Genomic DNA, 23,012 nt, shown 5'->3' on the forward strand with positions numbered 1-23,012 from the left:
GAGGTGCCGTGAGTGGGGACACATTGCTGCCCATTGCCCTCTTACCTCAGAGCCAATGGAGTGTGAGGCCAGCCGTAGACAGTCGCTGTATGCGCTGCCGGTTTGTGCTGCCTCCCCACGACTAGAGACTGAGCTGCAGATATGTACCATGGTGGTAAATGACTGCTCCATCAGGGCTCTTTTGGACTCCGGTAGTCTAGTCACCTTAGTGGAACGAGAGTGTCTGGCCATTAAATGGGCACTGGAGTCTCTCAAATATTATCTGCTGGTTAGAAAATTTTGTTGGTGACAGACCATGCGACTTTGGCCTGGATAAAGCAAAACAAGGAGAAAAATTCAAGAGTCACCAGGTGTTTCTCTCCCTGAAAAATTTCAATTTCAAGGTAGAATATAGGCTGGGGAAATTGCAGGGAAATGTGGATGCTTTGTCTAGGATACATTGTATGTTTGCTGAAAGTGCCCAGACCTCTGGACTGGAGAAGACGGGGGGGAGGGGGGGGGGTATGTGGTAAAGTGTATGGTAAAGTCCTGGAAGGGGTGTATATCCCATCCAGGGTCCTCAACTGGGTGAAGTAAGTAAAATCCAGGAATTGCTGGAGCTATTTTGTTGTCAAAGTTCAAGGGCTGGATTTTATTTGGACTAGGGTTGTTTCGATACCAAAATTTTGATTTGGTTTCGATATTATAAAAAAGTATTGCGATACTCGATACCATTAGATACCACACGAAAAATATAAAACACAAAAAAAAGGCGCGTGCATTCCGCATTTTATGGAACGTCCGGCCTATAATAGAACAGTCCGATCCTATTTTTTGGGGAACAAGGTGACAAAAAAATTGCAAAACAGGCGGTTTTTCTTTTACGGCATTCACTGCATAGGAGATTTTTTTAATATTTTAATAGTTTGGACTTTTCGGACGTGGCGATATGTGATATGTTTATTTATTTATTGTTTATATATTTTATATGTAAAATTGGGAAAGGGGGTGATTTATACTTAATATTTTTTTATGTTTTTTTTTTTACTTTTTTTTTTACAGTTTATTTAATAACTATTTCCCCCGCCTTAGGGGCTAGATCCTGGGATATTTTCATCCCTTGTCCTATTTCCCCTAATAGAGCTCTATAGGGTGACTAGGACCTCACACTCTCCCTGCTGCCCTGTGCATAGTGCACACAGCAGCAGGGAGCTCACCATGGCAGCCAGGGCTTCAGTAGTGTCTGACAGAGCTCTATTGTGGTGACTAGGACCTCACACTCTCCCTGCTGCCCTGTGCATAGTGCACACAGCAGCAGGGAGCCGACCATGGCAGCCAGGGCTTCAGTAGAGTCTGACAGAGATCTATTGTGGTGACTAGGACCATACACTCTCCCTGCTGCTCTGTGCATAGTGCACACAGCAGCAGGGAGCTCACCATGGCAGCCAGGGCTTCAGTAGTGTCTGATAGAGCTCTATTCTGGTGACTAGGACCTCACACTCTCCCTGCTGCTCTGTGCATAGTGCACACAGCAGCAGGGAGGTGACCATGGCAGCCAGGGCTTCAGTAGTGTCTGACAGAGCTCTATTCTGGTGACTAGGACCTCACACTCTCCCTGCTGCTCTGTGCATAGTGCACACAGCAGCAGGGAGGTGACCATGGCAGCCAGGGCTTCAGTAGTGTCTGACAGAGCTCTATTCTGGTGACTAGGACCTCACTCTCTCCCTGCTGTCCTGTGCATAGTGCACACAGCAGCAGGGAGGTGACCATGGCAGCCAGGGCTTCAGCAGAGTCTGACAGAGATCTATTGTGGTGACTAGGACCTCACAGTCTCCCTGCTGTTCTGTGTATAGTGCACACAGCAGCAGGGAGGTGACCATGGCAGCCAGGGCTTCAGTAGTGTCTGATAGAGCTCTATTGTGGTGACTAGGACCTCACAGTCTCCCTGCTGTTCTGTGTATAGTGCACACAGCAGCAGGGAGGTGACCATGTCAGCCAGAGCTTCAGTAGAGTCTGACAGAGCTCTATTGTGGTGACTAGGACCTCACACTCTCCCTGCTGTTCAGTAGAGTCTGACAGAGCTCTATTGTGGTGACTAGGACCTCACACTCTCCCTGCTGTTCTGCATAGTGCACACAGCAGCAGGGAGGTGACCATGGCAGCCAGGGCTTCAGTAGCGTCTGATAGAGCTCTATTGTGGTGACAAGGACCTCAGTCTCTCTGCTGCCATGGGCATAGTACACACAGCAGCAGGGAGGTGACCATGGCAGCCAGGGCTTCAGTAGTGTCTGATAGAGCTCTATTGTGGTGACTAGGACCTCACAGTCTCCCTGCTGTCCTGTGTATAGTACACACAGCAGCAGGGAGCTCACCATGGCAGCCAGGGCTTCAGTAGTATCCTGGCTGCCAGGGTAACTGATCGGAGCCCCATGATTACACAGCTGGGGCTCCGATCAGTAGCTGCCACTGCACCACCAATAAAGAGGAGCGGAGGGGACCCTGTGGCCACTGCCACTAATGATTTAATACTGGGGGGTGGGGGGGAGGGGGGCGCACTGCACCACCAATGATTTTAATATTGGGGGGGTTGAGGGGAGGGGGCGCACTGCGCCACCAATGATTTTAATACTGGGGAGGGCGCACTGTGCCACCAATGAAAATATAATTAACATTTAATACAGGAGGCGGATGCGGTACCTTGGGGGTTAACTGCCACTAATTGCAGCTCCCCGCCAGCACCCGCCTCCGGGATTTGTATTAAAGAGGACCTTTTATCTGGCAAAAAATTCTGAACTCATGATATGTACAACGGCGCACAGGGTTCTCACTGCACTTACTATAATCCCTGGGCGCCGCTCCATTCTCCCGCTATGTCCTCCGGTATCTTCGGGGACTTGGTTATACTGGACGGAGACTGCCCTTGTTCTGCTGGGCGTCTCCTTCTCCCAAGCTGTAGCGCTGGCCAATCACAGCGCAGAGCTCACAGCCTGGGAGAAGGAGACGCCCAGGAGAACAAGGGCAGTCTCCGCCCAGTATAACTAAGTCCCCGAAGATACCGGAAGACATAGCTGTAGAACGGAGCGGCGCCCAGGGATAATAGTAAGTGCAGTAAGATCCCTGGGCGCCGCTGTACATATCATGACACTTAGTTAAGAATTTTTGGCCAGCTGAAAGGTCCTACATTTACTTTAATTGGTGGAGCAGTGCGCCCACCCCTCTCTTCTCATTGGTGGCAGCGACAGCAGCGGCACAGGGGGGGAGAGACTGCTTCCTTCTCCCCTGTGCTGCTGAGGAGAACACGGAGCACGCTGAGAGCCGCGCGCTGATTGTTCTCTGATACTAGACTGCAAAATAGCGAGCTCTAGTATCGAAAAAAGGCAAATCCTGGTATCGAGGTCGATACCAGGCAAAAGTATTGATTGGGTATCGAACCCTAATTTGGACTGGGAAGGTAGGTTTGGTAGTGGGACCTCTCTAGTCCACCCCCATTCCAGGGCAGATTTTCCCCTAGCCTGAGGCATCCCCAGGTGTAATCCAGCTGGGATCGTTAGGGGGAAATAAAGCACATCCCAGGCTGTCAGTCTGAGAAGGAGTTATGCCTGGAAAAAGCCTAGGAAGTTGGTTGCCTTGCTGGCTAGAGAAGCTGGATCTCTCCTCTGGACTTATGTTTGGTGAACTGACCTGCTAAGAGCCGGAGACCCTGTGGGTAAACTGCGCTTTAGAGGTGAGTCAGGGAGAAGACCTCTGTATTAGCTAGTGCCCAGACGGGCAGGTGTTTATTTTTGGCTTGGATTTATGTTTGTGCTGGTGCTAAAGTGCCAAAATAAAGCACCATTTGGACTTGAACCCTGTTGTCAGAGGATAAGGCCTCATGCACATGACTGTTGTTGTGTTCCGTTTCCCAAAATGGGGTTCTGTTGTTCCGTGATCCGTTTCCGTTTTTGTTTCCGTGTGTCTTCCTTTATTTTTGGAGGATCACCAGACATGAAGGAAAGTAAAAAAAAGTCTAAGTCAAGTTTGCCATGCAAATGATAGGAAAAAAAACGGACGCGGATGACAATCTTTTGTGCCTCCGTGTTTTTTCACGGACCCATTGACTTGAATGGGTCCGCAAACCGTTTTCCGTGAAAAAAATAGGACAGGTTATATTTTTTTGACGGACTGAAACCACGGATCACGGACGCGGATGACAAGCGGTGCATTAGCCGAGTTTTCAACGGACCCATTGAAAGTCAATGGATCCACAGAAAATGACGAAAAACGGAACAACAGACACGGAATGAAACAACGGTCGTGTGCATGAGGCCTAAGTCTGTGATTGCAACCCCCTGTGAGAGAGCAATCCCTTATATGGGAGGTTTCTATTAGAGATGAGCGAATCAAATCCCACGAAGTGGAATTTGATCCGAATTTCAGGAAAAATTCGATTCGCCTAGAAGCCGAATTTCCTAGTGCTTCGTGTCAGCGAATCAATTTAACCTGAAATAGTATAAAAAACTAAAAAATTCAAAATTGCCTCCTCCATTTGCTCGTGATGGGCCGCCAGCCTCCATCTTGCTTGAAGATCTAGGCCAAAATTCTGTGCGGCGCGAGATTACATCATCACGCCGGCTGGTGTAATGATGTCATATGTCACCACGCCGGCCGCCGTGATGAAGTAATCTCGCACTGCACAGGATTTCGGCCAAGATCTTCAAATTATATGGCCGAAATTTTTTTGTGAAATTCAGCGAATCAGCTGAATGAAACTTTTAAGAAATTCCCTCATCTCTAGTTTCTAGATATATCAGGAGGACACTGTATGGGAGGTTTTCTATATATACCAGGACACTGTGTATACCAAGACAGTGTATTGATGGCTGCTAGGAATAAGCAAATCAACTTTGCATGTTTTATCCAAAGTCGATTTGCTCACCCCTAGTGGCTGTATAATCAGTATATAGTGATCTTCCTCTTCTGGTGGCTGTATATTCTGTATGTAGTGAGCTCCCTCTAGTGGTGGCTGTATAATCTGTATGTAGTGAGCTCCCCCTAGTGGTGGCTGTATGATCTGTATGCAGTGAGCTCCCTCTAGTGGTGGCTGTATAATCTGTATGTAGTGAGCTCCCTCTAGTGGTGGCTGTATAATCTGTATGTAGTGAGCTCCCCCTAGTGGAGACTGTATAATCTGTATGTAGTGAGCTCCCTCTAGTGGTGACTGTATAATCTGTATGTAGTGATCTTCCTCTTCTGGTGGCTGTATAATCTGTATGTAGTGAGCTCCCTCTAGTGGTGGCTGTATTATCTGTATGCAGTGAGCTCCCTCTAGTGGTGGCTGTATAATCTGTATGTAGTGATCTTCCTCTTCTGGTGGCTGTATATTCTGTATGTAGTGAGCTCCCTCTAGTGGTGGCTGTATAATCTGTATGTAGTGAGCTCCCCCTAGTGGTGGCTGTATGATCTGTATGCAGTGAGCTCCCTCTAGTGGTGGCTGTATAATCTGTATGTAGTGAGCTCCCTCTAGTGGTGGCTGTATAATCTGTATGTAGTGAGCACCCCCTAGTGGAGACTGTATAATCTGTATGTAGTGAGCTCCCTCTAGTGGTGACTGTATAATCTGTATGTAGTGATCTTCCTCTTCTGGTGGCTGTATAATCTGTATGTAGTGAGCTCCCTCTAGTGGTGGCTGTATAATCTGTATGCAGTGAGCTCCCTCTAGTGGTGGCTGTATAATCTGTATGTAGTGAGATCCCTCTAGTGGTGGCTGTATAATCTGTATGTAGTGAGCTCCCTCTAGTGGTGGCTGTATAATCTGTATGTAGTGAGCTCCCTCTAGTGGTGGCTGTATAATCTGTATGTAGTGAGCTCCCCCTAGTGGTGGCTGTATAATCTGTATGTAGTGAACTCCCTCTAGTGGTGGCTGTTTAATCTATATGTAGTGAGCTCCCTCTAGTGGTGACTGTATAATCTGTATGTAGTAAGCTCCCCCTAGTGGTGGCTGTATAATCTGTATGTAGTGAGCTACCTCTAGTGGTGACTGTATAATCTGTATGTAGTGAGCTCCCCCTAGTGGTGGCTGTATAATCTGTATGTAGTGAGCTCCCTCTAGTGGTGACTGTATAATCTATATGTAGTGAGCTCCCCCTAGTGGTGACTGTATAATCTGTATGTAGTGAGCTCCCTCTAGTGGTGACTGTATAATCTATATGTAGTGAGCTCCCTCTAGTGGTGACTGTATAATCTGTATGTAGTGAGCTCCCTCTAGTGGTGACTGTATAATCTGTATGTAGTGAGCTCCCCCTAGTGGTGGCTGTATAATCTGTATGTAGTGAGCTCCCTCTAGTGGTGACTGTATAATCTATATGTAGTGAGCACCCTCTAGTGGTGACTGTATAATCTGTATGTAGTGAGCTCCCCCTAGTGGTGGCTGTATAATCTGTATGTAGTGAGCTCCCTCTAGCGGTGGCTGTATAGTCTGTATGCAGTGATCTCCTTCTAGTGGTGGCTGTATAATCTGTATGTAGTGAGCTCCCTCTAGTGGTGGCTGTATAATCTGTATGTAGTGAGCTCCCTCTAGTGGTGGCTGTATAGTCTGTATGCAGTGAGCTCCCTCTAGTGGTGGCTGTATAATCTGTATGTAGTGAGCTCCCTCTAGTGGTGGCTGTATAATATGTATGTAGTGAGCTCCCTCTAGTGATGGATGTATAATCTGTATGTAGTGAGCTCCCTCTAGTGGTGGCTGTATAATCTGTATGTAGTGAGCTCCCTCTAGTGGTGGCTGTATAGTCTGTATGCAGTGATCTCCTTCTAGTGGTGGCTATATAGTCTGTATGCAGTGAGCTCCCTCTAGTGGTGGCTGTATAATCTGTATGTAGTGAGCTCCCTCTAGTGGTGGCTGTATAATCTGTATGTAGTGAGCTCCCTCTAGTGGTGGCTGTATAATCTGTATGTAGTGAGCTCCCTCTAGTGGTGGCTGTATATTCTGTATGCAGTGAGCTCCCCCTAGTGGTGGCTGTATAATCTGAATGTAGTGAGCTCCCTCTAGTGGTGGCTGTATAATCTGTATGCAGTGAGCTCCCTCTAGTGGTGGCTGTATAATCTGAATGTAGTGAGCTCCCTCTAGTGATGGATGTATAATCTGTATGTAGTGAGCTCCCTCTAGTGGTGGCTGTATAGTCTGTATGCAGTGAGCTCCCTCTAGTGGTGGCTGTATAATCTGTATGTAGTGAGCTCCCCCTAGTGGTGGCTGTATAATCTGTATGTAGTGAGCTCCCTCTAGTGGTGGATGTATAATCTGTATGTAGTGAGCTCCCTCTAGTGGTGGCTGTATATTCTGTATGCAGTGAGCTCCCTTTAGTGGTGGCTTAGGTTTTTACCCTTGTCACATTCTTAAGGTTTGTAACAAAGCTGAATCTAGACAGAGGCCACTTTTTATTTTTTTTTATTTTTTTTTTTCCCAAAAAAATTTATTGGGAAAACTACAAAACGTTTACAATATAAAAGTTTTTACAATCTCTCAATTCTTAGTGACCCAAGTAATTATATATAAATATATTCCACTCGTCTTTTCATAACATTTAGAAAACCCTCCCCTCCCTCCCCCCCAATTTGTGGTGCGTCAAAGTAGGACCCCTATATATGAAACAGCTTAATCTCAGCTAACCAGACCTCCAACCACCCCATATCCTACTCCATTGGTATTCATTTTCCCTCCGTCTATATAAAATTTTCTCGTAGTTCTTTACCTTTTCAATTAAATTTATCCATGTGTTTATGTCTGGAGTGGATCGGGCAAACCAGGTCAGACAGAGGCCACTTAATATGGTGGATATTGTGATCTCTAAAACTGGGACATCCCTGTGCTTTGTTTTCCTTCCCTGGGGAGATTTCTGACTTTCACTGTGTTGAAGACCTATAACTGGGCCTCCACGGTTATTTGCATACTCTATTTGTGGCTGTGAGATGTGTTTGCAATGAGCTTCCCCTTGTAGTAGTTGCCTGAAAAATGATCTGACAGTGAATATATGTGTGTGTTGGTTGGGTATTCAGCCCTGGCCGTCTTCTCTGGTTGGGAGGGGGTTTACCTCTGGTGAAATCTGGATGAATCCCGGCCTCCCGTTCATCTCTGCACACCTGGACAAGTGTCGATGAGCTGCAGTGAAGTCCTGTTTGGTGAGGAGCCATCGAGCTGACTCTGGGACCCACCTAGAGAAAATAGAGTGTATAGTGTGAGCACCAGCAGGATAGCAGGGCATGCAAGTGTGTGTGGGGACAATATAGAACTGTCTGCCAGTCATGATGGTGACATGGGGGAAGGGCTCTCTCAGAGATGAGCAAATAACTTGAGATTCGTTCAGGTCTGCTTTGCTTAATTTTTGAATAAGTTCGGTTTGGACCCGAATTGATTGAGGCTGATCCAAAGTTGCTCCAATTGCCCTGAAAGTTGGTATATAACCCCCTCAAGCCCCCCTTGTTATAATGTAATTTGTCCTCCCTTTCTGCAAAAGAAAAACATTCTCCCATTTTGCTTTGATGGCGAGGGTCGGAAAGCATGGCTCTCCAGTAATCATCAGACTGCTTGATGTCACTGATCCGCCTGTCACTGCGTAAGCAAGTGAGTCTACAGGTCGCCATTCTCGCCAGCATGCCTAAGGAGCCAGTTCTTTCTGGCTCTGCCCCTCACTGAGACGATTGGGCGTCCTGGCCGGTGCCATCATCATCATCCTCTTGCTCCTCCACCTCCGACTTCTCCTCTTGCAGTGGCAGCTCGTCATCCTGCTCCATATCAGATTGCTTTTGTGTGTTCCCAACAGCTATAGGGCGGACAGCAAGATACGTCAGCTGCTCTTCTTCTGCCTTGGTCCCCTGCTGCATGAGGGTCAGCACCTGTTCTAGGATAAATATGAAGGGGATGACGCCGTTCGTGTAGCACCCGACAAGCGCCTTGGATGAGCTGCCACTGCCTGACCTCGAAGTCACACGTGTTCCCTGCTGCTGAGGTCTGGTGCAATATCGTTCATGGTTTCCATTGCTCATACAAACACTCTAGTATGTGCAATGTTGAGATCTAGCAAGTTGGCACGTCGTAGATTAAGCTGTGAAGCGGCAGGCTGTTCAGTTGCTACAGGTCCAAGAGAGCTTTCCTGGCCACGTAAGAGTGGCTGAAATACTTAGACAGTCATCTGGACTTTTCCAGTACTTTGCAGATGCCAGTGTTCCACCACAAGGTTGATGATGTGTGCCATGCAGGGAGCATGTGTTATTTCCCCCAGGTTCAGGATGGCCAGGATGTTGTGCCCGTTGCCGCTGACTACCTTGCCCAGTTGGAGTTGGCGGGGAGACAGCCAGTGGGATATTTGCTGCTTCATGTACTTGAGCAGCTGCTCACCAGTGCAGCTACTCTCTCTCAGGCCGATCAGCTCCAACACATCATGGCAGCACTTGACTTGACACATGTAATAGAAAGGAGATAGGTTAGGCGCGAGCGACCCTGTGCCCTGCTGCTGGTGGGGATGGGAACGTGTCCATGGAGGAGGAGGAGTAGTTGGATAAGTGCCTGGTGTGGGAGTCAGGCTGACACAATCGTGGGGGCATCAAAAGGATCTGGCCTCATTGCCAGGGTGATGCCTCGCTGTTGCCAGCAAAGACATTGACCCAATGGGCTGTGAAAGACATGTACTGCCCCTGCCTGTAACAGCTCCTCCAGGTGTCCACCGTGGCTTGAAACTTGCCGAACAGCGAAAATTGCAAGTAGCAGCCCACTTTGTCCGCCACGTCAGAGTACAAGGCAGGGATGGCTTTTTGGGAGAAATAATACCGGCTAGGAATCTTCCAGCGAGGCTGAGGTCAAGCCATTGGCTCACTAAAAGGCAGCAGACTCGACTCTACTAAATGGTACGGCAGCAACTGCACTGCCAGCAACTTGGCCAGGTGGGAATTAAGCTTGCGGATTGCTGGGTGTGTAGAGCTGTTTTCTAGCCATGCATTCCGTTATTGATGGTTGACGATGGAGCGGCAGAGGATGAGTCTGAGTGGGACACAGGGATAATGAAGATATCAAAGACACAGTACTGCTTGTGGATGTGGCCTGGCTGCTGCAAGCTGGACCGAGAGGAGGAAGGTGCTCCTGCTGCAGTGGCTGGCTGCCACTTCTGTTTGCCCACGGGATAGGGTGATGCCACTTCATGTGGCTTAGTAGAGCTGTGGTGCCTATGTTTGCGTATGCTTGTCTATGTCTTATTCTGCTCTTGCAGGGCTTGCACAAGGCAAAGAGAAAAACAAAGCAGAGGTAGAGGCAGCTGAGCTGGGCTTGGCTGTGGCACGTTTTGAGTCTAACCCACCCACTGCATCAGCGGCATCACCAGATCCTGAAGCAGACGTGGCCCTAGCTGTTTTTTGGTAGGTACGTGGCCTCTGTCCTTTATTGCTGCCACCATCACCCTCTTCCGCTGATGTTGCCTCAGCACTCTGATCTGGCTCCCAGGTCCTATTTAGCACACAATCATCATTGGAGTCATCACCTTCCCTGTGGCTTCTATCAGACTGTGGGATATCATGGTGGCTTCTTTGGCCCCCCTCCCCTGCTCTTTTCCGACTGCCCTTTTCACAACCCTCAATGCCAATAGGAAGGCTACAGGGGCCAGTACTAGTACCACCACCACTATGCCTGGGGTCTGCATCCCCCACCTCCTCCTCAGGGTACTGATGGCTCTCACACAAGTCACCAACAGGGAGACTCCCATGACTATCTTTCGTAGGACGTGGTGGCATTTTCTTGCCACTTCTTAGGAAAAAGGAAGGCACACAAATGGGTAGATTGCTGCCACATCGTGGGTATTGCTGCAGTAATCATCTATATATATGCTGCTTAATTAAATTGAACCTCACACAAAAAAAAAAGGATTTCTGTGAAAATAGGGAAACAGGTAGTTGTTTTTGGGGTGCCCCTGATAGCAGGCAAAGCCACAGGTCCTGTCTTCTCTCTCCATGTCTGTCAGCTGTCCTGCTTCTCTCTATTGTACTGTGGCGAAACCAACCTCGCCATTGGGTGCTGGAGAAGCCTGGTTGCCAGCCTCTTGCCCCAGGATTATGGGCCCTCTCATCAGCCCATGCTAAACTTAAACCCCATGGCGATTTGACTGTGTTTGTGGCATCTGAGCGCTGTTTGGATATATTGAGCGCTCAGATCCAAGCCATCTGGGGTGTAATGGACCGTTTCAGCAGACAAGGGGTTAAAATCCATTTAGGCGATATGCCCCTTTCTGAGAGACAGGCACAGCTACTGCAGAACACCAAACTCCCGAACTGGATACAAAATAGCACTCCAAACTGGAACCTCGCGAATAGCTGCTAGCAGACGAACAGGAAAAGCATACAATCAGCTTACACTCCTGGCAATCAGTCTCCAACAGCATACAGGGAATCCCCCCAATAACGAGACAAGGCTCCATGTTGAGGGTCAAGCAGTGGTCTGTGAGTTAAAATGGCCGCTATCTATTGTTCTCACCATGTGCTTCATCCATTGTTCTCACCATTGGAATAGTAAAATCCAAGCAAGTAAGGCAAATGATGCAATCCAGGGACAGAGGGCTCAGTCCCAAGTGCCTTAAGACCCAATAACTTAAGGGACCATAATCCCAGGGCAGGAGGCTGGCAAACAGCCCCCTCCAAAACACTGTGGCGAGGTTGGTTTCGCCACACATCTCCCCCTCCCAGGGAAGACTAACCAGATACCTGACCTCACGGTCAGTACCTGAGTTAGTCTGGCAGTCCAACCACAACCCAATACTGGGCCTGTTGAATCTTGGGGCCTGTTGTGCATCTGCTACTCCTTGCTTTGTGGTTCTCCAGCTTGGAGCTGTAGGCACTTGGTGGGCAGAGGCTGACTGCGCTCTGCCCAGATGCCAGCTCTTCTGCTGGGGATGCCTGTGGGAAGTCAGTCTCTGGACAAGAGGATAGGGGAGGGCAGAGGCCGCCTGCGCTCTGCCCTGATGTCAGCTCTTCTGCTGGGGTGAGGGGGGTACAAGCCAGTCCTGTAACAAGGGGGTCGGTGGAGCAGAGGCTAGCAGCTCTCTGCCCTGATGCCAGCTCTTCCGCAGGCTCATCCCCTGCCCCCAGAACTCGGTTGGGAAGTAGCTGGGAAGGGGAGGGCTCGCTTACCTCCTCCTCCTGGTATCCCTGCGGAGATGGCTGGAGATCTGGTTGTTTGAGGGGGAGACCGACTGTCTCCTCTTTGGCTAAACAGCCCTGTTTCTGGAGGACAGGACCGACTGTCTCTACCCCCTGTGCTGTAAGTGCAGAGACCACGGTTCCATCTGCACAGTTGTGGGGCTTACGGTCTCCCCCTGGTATGTTAAGCTGCCACTGGGGAATGGAGACTAGGCTCCCAGTTCCCAACAAATCCTTCTGTTGCTGTGGGATGGAGACTGGGCTCCCAATTCCCAACAACTCAATCTGCTGCTGGGGGACAGGACCGACTGTCTCTGCCCCCTGTAACTCAGCCTGCCCCTGGGGAATGGAGACTGGGCTCCCAATTCCCGGCACATCACTCAGCCGCTGGGGAATGGAGACTGGGCTCCCAATTCCCCAAAAATCATGCTGCTGCTGGGGGACAGGAACAACTACCTCTGCCCCCTGTAACTCAGTCTGCTGCTGGGGAGGGAGGACGCTGCTCTCCTCTCCCCTCCCTGCATTTCACACTGCCGCTTGGGAATGGAGACTGGGCTCCCAATTCCCTGCAGGACCGGTGGAGAGACCTCGGTCCCATCTCCACCGGCCATCTGGGGTCCTTCCCAGTAATGCTCTACAATATCTGCCCAGCTGAATGGGTCTGGATCTGGGTCTGTCACCTTACTGTCCTGCTGAGCCTTCCCAATGGAGTGGAAGAGATCTCGGTAGTCCTGCTCCAGTTCCCACTCCAGGGTTGCTAGGTGAGCCAGGTCTTGCTCTACCTCATGGGGGTCATCCCACTCATGCCTACCCTCCCTCTCATAGAAAATGTCCTGAAGTCTGGACTGTGCATGGCTCCCAAAGCCAGGCTCTGCAAAGGACTCCCATAACAAGCCAGGACCATTAAACGCCTCTCCCTCTGGCTTGTCATGCTCAGCTGTCCAGGGTATATACTGTGCCATATACCACCAGAGCGCCTGGTAGGCATCCTCCAGCCATAGCTCCTGCCATACCCAGTGCTCTAGTTCCTTCACCCATTCCTCCAGGGGCTGCTCTCCCAGGAAGGGCATCCGCAGGGCCACTTGCTTCTGCAACCGCTGCTCTTCACTGGGGAGTCTCTCACCCCGCTGGTATTGTACATTATCCAGGGCCTGGAACCAGATGCCTTTCCTTAATGCATCCCGGCCATCCAGGTCCTCCTCCTCGTATAACACTGCTGGTTCCATCCTGTTGCTTTTAGGGTCGCTGTACTGGGACATGCCTTGCCCTTAAATTGTAGAATCCACAGAAATGGTGTCTCCTGTAGCTGTCCTTCTGGCTGTAGGAACGATCCCGCCGCTTGCCACCAATTGTAACGGACCGTTTCAGCAGACAAGGGGTTAAAATCCGTTTAGGCGATATGCCCCTTTCTGTCTGAGAGACAGGCACAGCTACTGCAGAACACCAAACTCCCGAACTGGATACAAAATAGCACTCCAAACTGGAACCTCGCGAATAGCTGCTAGCAGACGAACAGGAAAAGCATACCATCAGCTTACACTCCTGGCAATCAGTCTCTAACAGCATACAGGGAATCCCCCCAATAACGAGACGAGGTTCCGTGTTGAGGGTCAAGCAGTGGTCTGTGAGTTAAAATGGCCGCTATCTATTGTTCTCACCATGTGCTTCATCCATTGTTCTCACCATTGGAATAGTAAAATCCAAGCAAGTAAGGCAAATGATGCAATCCAGGGACAGAGGGCTCAGTCCCAAGTGCCTTAAGACCCAATAACTTAAGGGACCATAATCCCAGGGCAGGAGGCTGGCAAACAGCCCCCTCCAAAACACCATGGCGAGGTTGGTTTCGCCACATGGGGGATATGTTAAATGTCTATATTTACTGTAATGGTTGGGACATCGTATATTTGAATAGTGATGTCTGTCCTATTGTCTCCACGTGTGTATTGGCCTTTCCCTTTGTCCTGAGAGATAATTGAATTACTCCTTGGTTGTCTCCAGGACAGAAGACATTGTGTATTCTCCTGCCTGTGATAATTACATCAACCCAGTGTGTAAGGTAATTGTATCACAGGCAGAGGGGAGGATTTTGTATGGGAGTGTTTAAACTGTAAAGCTGTAAAGGATTGGCTGCTAGGTCAAGTCCTCAGTTGCCAACCAGGTCCACGGGGGTGGTAACCTTGTTGGAAAATGTGTATAAGTCAATGCTTGTGTGTTCAATATAGAGCTCCTGTTTTACATTCAACATAGAGCCTCGTCTCATGTGTGTGGGGATTGCTATACGTGTATACTCTCCTGGCTATAACTACTAGCTGTTGTAAGAGCTGTTCCTGCTCTCTGGATTTAGGAGAGGTTCACCCACTGGAGCCTTGTCGTAGGTCCAGGGTGGGTAGGAGACGGTGAGACCTCAACCAAGCTTTGGCGGTTCGTGGGGTCTGCAGTGCTTATGGTGTCAAGTGGAGTGCTTGGCGTCCTCGGGAAGCGCTAGGAGCATCCATCGACGGAGGTACCGGGTCGGGGTGCCAGGAGATCCTTTACATACATCACACACACAATTTTTTTGTAATTCTAGCCTTTCCCTTCACTCTCTCTGGCAATAAGCTTGATATATTTCTGACTCTCGTGACTGTGTCTGTCAGCCTGAGAGCCAATCAGGGCAAGCCCTACAGCGCATTTCCTCTCAGGGTCATGAGAGAACCCTTCTTCTTCCTCCCTAGGGATTTTCCCGCCAATAAGTGCACTACACGTCATTTTAGTGAATTCATTCGAAACTAACCGGGAAAAATTCGGGTTCGTTTGCCGTCCAAAAAATAGCAAAGTTTGGACTGAACTGGTTCGCTGATCCATAGGCTGACTGCTTAGTATATTCCCTAGATCTGCATGGGACATAACATTCATCTTCGCCTTCCTCTCTTGGACCCCGTGTCCCTCTACTACTCTGCCAGGAAATTATCATTTACCGCATAAGCAAAGTAGCCCCACCACTCACCACCAGGTGGCAATAGCAAGCAGACACGGGGAGGTGGTGGCCAGCATGAGCCAGCGCCAGTCTCTAATGAGGTATGCCAGCAAGGCGAGGACCATGTACCCAGCCGTCCATGATAGGCTACTGATGGTGCCAACGAAGGTACGATGTGAAACGTCCGTCCACTCCAGGGCTGCGGGGAGACAGGAAGAGTGTTATACAGTAATACAAACTGCATACAGGCTGCAGTCTGCACAGGGACCAGAGGCAGCATCCATGCCGGAGCCATGGGGTACTTACTATGATGGCGTCGACCCCCTGAGACTGAGCACAATGCAGATGGCAATGTACTGATGTTCTGTCACACATAGCCACATAGCGAATTAACTCACCCAAGGAGATGGAGATCATCGTCATCCCCATGAGGCCAACACCGCAGATCAGCCGAGAGATGGAGAACATAATATATGAGGTGGAGAGGGAAGACATCACCCCAAACACTGCGCTCACCAAGAGGGAAAACAGCAGAATCTTCCTCCGACCAAACCTGGGAAGAGACAGAGCAATACAAAACAAAGAGCAGTGGACATGCAGCCATCTCACTGATCACACACCGCTTATCTCCTCCAGAGGGTGCACATGGAGGGTCACACTCCCAGTGGATAACCTGTTACACACAGGTTTTGTCAGGATTTGGCCCCAGAAACTCCTGGCAGAAGCTCTTCTCACTTAGCTCCGTTCCTAAATCTAATAGAAAGCTGCTTGATAGTCTTGATGGATTGTCTAACGAGCTCCACCCTTGGACTCCCAATTTAAACTTTTAAATTCTAGTCCAGCTAACGCTCCTCAGATTCATACAAACTGCTTATCTTTCACCGGACCTGGACTGCTACCTGACTACTCCTCTGCCTCACACTGCATCTATTACCATTCATCTGTCCCCGGACCTGGACTGTTCCCTGACTACTCCTCTGCCTCACACTACATCTATTACCATTCATCTGTTACCGGACCTGGACTGTTCCCTGACTACTCCTCTGCCTCACACTACATCTATTACCATTCATCTGTCACCGGACCTGGACTGTGTCCTGACTACTCCTCTGCCTCACACTGCATCTATTACCATTCATCTGTCACCGGACCTGGACTGTGCCCTGACTACTCCTCTGCCTCACACTACATCTACTACCATTCATCTGTCACCGGACCTGGACTGTGCCCTGACTACTCCTCTGCCTCACACTACATCTATTACCATTCATCTGTCACCGGACCTGGACTGTTCCCTGACTACTCCTCTGCCTCAAACTACATCTATTACCATTCATCTGTCACCGGACCTGGACTGTGCCCTGACTACTCCTCTGCCTCACACTACATCTATTACCATTCATCTGTTACCGGACCTGGACTGTTCCCTGACTACTCCTCTGCCTCAAACTACATCTATTACCATTCATCTGTCACCGGACCTGGACTGTGTCCTGACTACTCCTCTGCCTCACACTACATCTATTACCATTCATCTGTCACTGGACCTGGACTGTTCCCTGACTACTCCTCTGCCTCACACTACATCTATTACCATTCATCTGTCACCGGACCTGGACTGTGCCCTGACTACTCCTCTGCCTCACACTACATCTATTACCATTCATCTGTCACCGGACCTGGACTGTTCCCTGACTACTCCTCTGCCTCACACTACATCTATTACCATTCATCTGTCACCGGACCTGGACTGTGCCCTGACTACTCCTCTGCCTCACACTACATCTATTACCATTCATCTGTTACCGGACCTGGACTGTGTCCTGACTACTCCTCTGCCTCACACTACATCTATTACCATTCATCTGACACCGGACCTGGACTGTGCCCTGACTACTCCTCTGCCTCACACTACATCTATTACCATTCATCTGTCACCGGACCTGGATTGTTCCCTGACTACTCCTCTGCCTCACACTGCATCTATTACCATTCATCTGTCACCGGACCTGGACTGTTCCCTGACTACTCCTCTGCCTCACACTACATCTATTACCATTCATCTGTCACCGGACCTGGACTGTTCCCTGACTACTCCTCTGCCTCACACTACATCTATTACCATTCATCTGTCACCGGACCTGGACTGTGCCCTGACTACTCCTCTACCTCACACTACATCTATTACCATTCATCTGTCACCGGACCTGGACTGTTCCCTGACTACTCCTCTGCCTCACACTACATCTATTACCATTCATCTGTCCCCGGACCTGGACTGTTCCCTGACTACTCCTCTGCCTCAAACTACATCTATTACCATTCATCTGTTACCGGACCTGGACTGTTCCCTGACTACTCCTCTGCCTCACACTACATCTATTACCATTCATCTGTCACCGGACCTGGACTGTTCCCTGACTACTCCTCTGCCTCACACTACATCTATTACCATTCATCTGTTACCGGACCTGGACTGTTCCCTGACTACTCCTCTGCCTCACACTACATCTATTACCATTCATCTGTCACCGGACCTGGACTGTGTCCTGACTACTCCTCTGCCTCACACTACATCTATTACCATTCATCTGTCACCGGACCTGGACTGTTCCCTGACTACTCCTCTGCCTCACACTACATCTATTACCATTCATCTGTCACCGGACCTGGACTGTGTCCCTGACTACTCCTCTGCCTCACACTACATCTATTACCATTCATCTGTCCACCGGACCTGGACTGTGCCCTGACTACTCCTCTGCCTCACACTACATCTATTACCATTCATCTGTCACCGGACCTGGACTGTGTCCCTGACTACTCCTCTGCCTCACACTACATCTATTAACCATTCATCTGTCCACCGGACCTGGACTGTGCCCTGACTACTCCTCTGCCTCACACTACATCTATTACATTCATCTGTCACCGGACCTGGACTGTGCCTGACTACTCCTCTGCCTCACACTACATCTATTACCATTCATCTGTCACCGGACCTGGACTGTTCCCTGACTACTCCTCTGCCTCACACTACATCTATTACCATTCATCTGTCACCGGACCTGGACTGTGCCCTGACTACTCCTCTGCCTCACACTACATCTATTACCATTCATCTGTCACCGGACCTGGACTGTGCCCTGACTACTCCTCTGCCTCACACTACATCTATTACCATTCATCTGTCACCGGACCTGGACTGTGCCCTGACTACTCCTCTGCCTCACACTACATCTATTACCATTCATCTGTCACCGGGACCTGGACTGTTCCCTGACTACTCCTCTGCCTCACACTACATCTATTACCATTCATCTGTCACCGGACCTGGACTGTGCCCTGACTACTCCTCTGCCTCACACTACATCTATTACCATTCATCTGTCACCGGACCTGGACTGTGCCCTGACTACTCCTCTGCCTCACACTACATCTATTACCATTCATCTGTCACCGGACCTGGACTGTTCCCTGACTACTCCTCTGCCTCACACTACATCTATTACCATTCATCTGTCACCGGACCTGGACTGTTCCCTGACTACTCCTCTGCCTCACACTACATCTATTACCATTCATCTGTCACCGGACCTGGACTGTTCCCTGACTACTCCTCTGCCTCACACTACATCTATTACCATTCATCTGTCACCGGACCTGGACTGTGCCCTGACTACTCCTCTGCCTCACACTACATCTATTACCATTCATCTGTCACCGGACCTGGACTGTTCCCTGACTACTCCTCTGCCTCACACTACATCTATTACCATTCATCTGTCACCGGACCTGGACTGTTCCCTGACTACTCCTCTGCCTCACACTACATCTATTACCATTCATCTGTTACCGGACCTGGACTGTTCCCTGACTACTCCTCTGCCTCACACTACATCTATTACCATTCATCTGTCACCGGACCTGGACTGTTCCCTGACTACTCCTCTGCCTCACACTACATCTATTACCATTCATCTGTCACCGGACCTGGACTGTGCCCTGACTACTCCTCTGCCTCACACTACATCTATTACCATTCATCTGTCACCGGACCTGGACTGTGCCCTGACTACTCCTCTGCCTCACACTACATCTATTACCATTCATCTGTCACCGGACCTGGACTGTTCCCTGACTACTCCTCTGCCTCACACTACATCTATTACCATTCATCTGTCACCGGACCTGGACTGTGCCCTGACTACTCCTCTGCCTCACACTACATCTATTACCATTCATCTGTCACCGGACCTGGACTGTGCCCTGACTACTCCTCTGCCTCACACTACATCTATTACCATTCATCTGTCACCGGACCTGGACTGTGCCCTGACTACTCCTCTGCCTCACACTACATCTATTACCATTCATCTGTCACCGGACCTGGACTGTGCCCTGACTACTCCTCTGCCTCACACTACATCTATTACCATTCATCTGTCACCGGACCTGGACTGTGCCCTGACTACTCCTCTGCCTCACACTACATCTATTACCATTCATCTGTCACCGGACCTGGACTGTGCCCTGACTACTCCTCTGCCTCACACTACATCTATTACCATTCATCTGTCACCGGACCTGGACTGTTCCCTGACTACTCCTCTGCCTCACACTACATCTATTACCATTCATCTGTCACCGGACCTGGACTGTTCCCTGACTACTCCTCTGCCTCACACTACATCTATTACCATTCATCTGTCACCGGACCTGGACTGTGCCCTGACTACTCCTCTGCCTCACACTACATCTATTACCATTCATCTGTCACCGGACCTGGACTGTGCCCTGACTACTCCTCTGCCTCACACTACATCTATTACCATTCATCTGTCACCGGACCTGGACTGTTCCCTGACTACTCCTCTGCCTCACACTACATCTATTACCATTCATCTGTCACCGGACCTGGACTGTTCCCTGACTACTCCTCTGCCTCACACTACATCTATTACCATTCATCTGTCACCGGACCTGGACTGTGCCCTGACTACTCCTCTGCCTCACACTACATCTATTACCATTCATCTGTCACCGGACCTGGACTGTGCCCTGACTACTCCTCTGCCTCACACTACATCTATTACCATTCATCTGTCACCGGACCTGGACTGTGCCCTGACTACTCCTCTGCCTCACACTACATCTATTACCATTCATCTGTCACCGGACCTGGACTGTGCCCTGACTACTCCTCTGCCTCACACTACATCTATTACCATTCATCTGTCACCGGACCTGGACTGTTCCCTGACTACTCCTCTGCCTCACACTACATCTATTACCATTCATCTGTCACCGGACCTGGACTGTGCCCTGACTAACTCCTCTGCCTCACACTACATCTATTACCATTCATCTGTCACCGGACCTGGACTGTTCCCTGACTACTCCTCTGCCTCACACTACATCTATTACCATTCATCTGTCACCGGACCTGGACTGTTCCCTGACTACTCCTCTGCCTCACACTACATCTATTACCATTCATCTGTCACCGGACCTGGACTGTGCCCTGACTACTCCTCTGCCTCACACTACATCTATTACCATTCATCTGTCACCGGACCTGGACTGTGCCCTGACTACTCCTCTGCCTCACACTACATCTATTACCATTCATCTGTCACCGGACCTGGACTGTGCCCTGACTACTCCTCTGCCTCACACTACATCTATTACCATTCATCTGTCACCGGACCTGGACTGTGCCCTGACTACTCCTCTGCCTCACACTACATCTATTACCATTCATCTGTCACCGGACCTGGACTGTGCCCTGACTACTCCTCTGCCTCACACTACATCTATTACCATTCATCTGTCACCGGACCTGGACTGTGCCCTGACTACTCCTCTGCCTCACACTACATCTATTACCATTCATCTGTCACCGGACCTGGACTGTTCCCTGACTACTCCTCTGCCTCACACTACATCTATTACCATTCATCTGTCACCGGACCTGGACTGTGCCCTGACTACTCCTCTGCCTCACACTACATCTATTACCATTCATCTGTCACCGGACCTGGACTGTTCCCTGACTACTCCTCTGCCTCACACTACATCTATTACCATTCATCTGTCACCGGACCTGGACTGTTCCCTGACTACTCCTCTGCCTCACACTACATCTATTACCATTCATCTGTCACCGGACCTGGACTGTGTCCCTGACTACTCCTCTGCCTCACACTACATCTATTACCATTCATCTGTCACCGGACCTGGACTGTGCCCTGACTACTCCTCTGCCTCACACTACATCTATTACCATTCATCTGTCACCGGACCTGGACTGTTCCCTGACTACTCCTCTGCCTCACACTACATCTATTACCATTCATCTGTCACCGGACCTGGACTGTTCCCTGACTACTCCTCTGCCTCACACTACATCTATTACCATTCATCTGTCACCGGACCTGGACTGTGCCCTGACTACTCCTCTGCCTCACACTACATCTATTACCATTCATCTGTCACCGGACCTGGACTGTTCCCTGACTACTCCTCTGCCTCACACTACATCTATTACCATTCATCTGTCACCGGACCTGGACTGTGCCCTGACTACTCCTCTGCCTCACACTACATCTATTACCATTCATCTGTCACCGGACCTGGACTGTTCCCTGACTACTCCTCTGCCTCACACTACATCTATTACCATTCATCTGTCACCGGACCTGGACTGTGCCCTGACTACTCCTCTGCCTCACACTACATCTATTACCATTCATCTGTCACCGGACCTGGACTGTTCCCTGACTACTCCTCTGCCTCACACTACATCTATTACCATTCATCTGTCACTGGACCTGGACTGTGCCCTGACTACTTCCTCTGCCTTCACACTACATCTATTACCATTCATCTGTCACCGGACCTGGACTGTGCCCTGACGACTCCTCTGCCTCACACTACATCTATTACCATTCATCTGTCACCGGACCTGGACTGTGCCCTGACTACTCCTCTGCCTCACACTACATCTATTACCATTCATCTGTTCACCGGACCTGGACTGTTCCCTGACTACTCCTCTGCCTCACACTACATCTATTACCATTCATCTGTCACCGGACCTGGACTGTGCCCTGACTACTCCTCTGCCTCACACTACATCTATTACCATTCATCTGTCACCGACCTGGACTGTTCCCTGACTACTCCTCTGCCTCACACTACATCTATTACCATTCATCTGTCACCGGACCTGGACTGTGTCCCTGACTACTCCTCTGCCTCACACTACATCTATTACCATTCATCTGTACCGACCTGGACTGTGTCCCTGACTACTCCTCTGCCTCACACTACATCTATTACCATTCATCTGTCACGGACCTGGACTACTCCTCTGCCTCACACTACATCTATTACCATTCATCTGTCACCGGACCTGGACTGTTCCCTGACTACTCCTCTGCCTCACACTACATCTATTACCATTCATCTGTCACCGGACCTGGACTGTGCCCTGACTACTCCTCTGCCTCACACTACATCTATTACCATTCATCTGTCACCGGACCTGGACTGTTCCCTGACTACTCCTCTGCCTCACACTACATCTATTACCATTCATCTGTCACCGGACCTGGACTGTTCCTGACTACTCCTCTGCCTCACACTACATCTATTACCATTCATCTGTCACCGGACCTGGACTGTTCCCTGACTACTCCTCTGCCTCACACTACATCTATTACCATTCATCTGTCACCGGACCTGGACTGTGCCCTGACTACTCCTCTGCCTCACACTACATCTATTACCATTCATCTGTCACCGGACCTGGACTGTGCCCTGACTACTCCTCTGCCTCACACTACATCTATTACCATTCATCTGTCACCGGACCTGGACTGTTCCCTGACTACTCCTCTGCCTCACACTACATCTATTACCATTC

The 23,012-nt window shown here is 49.7% G+C and overlaps 1 protein-coding gene across 1 annotated transcript in view; it reads right to left on the bottom strand.

Moving 5' to 3' along the window:
- Positions 1–23,012, bottom strand: part of LOC122926163 (solute carrier family 22 member 7-like) — a 124,931-nt gene that overhangs the window by 58,941 nt on the left and 42,978 nt on the right. Inside the window, exons 3-5 of the mRNA XM_044277542.1 lie at positions 15,481–15,635; positions 15,113–15,281; positions 8,043–8,163 (exon numbers count right to left, since the gene is read on the bottom strand). Coding sequence (XP_044133477.1) covers positions 8,043–8,163; positions 15,113–15,281; positions 15,481–15,635 — 445 coding nt within the window. The remainder of the gene's footprint in view (positions 1–8,042; positions 8,164–15,112; positions 15,282–15,480; positions 15,636–23,012) is intronic.

This window comes from Bufo gargarizans, chromosome 2 (assembly GCF_014858855.1).
Source record: "Bufo gargarizans isolate SCDJY-AF-19 chromosome 2, ASM1485885v1, whole genome shotgun sequence".
In the NCBI taxonomy this organism is placed as follows: Eukaryota; Metazoa; Chordata; class Amphibia; order Anura; family Bufonidae; genus Bufo; species Bufo gargarizans.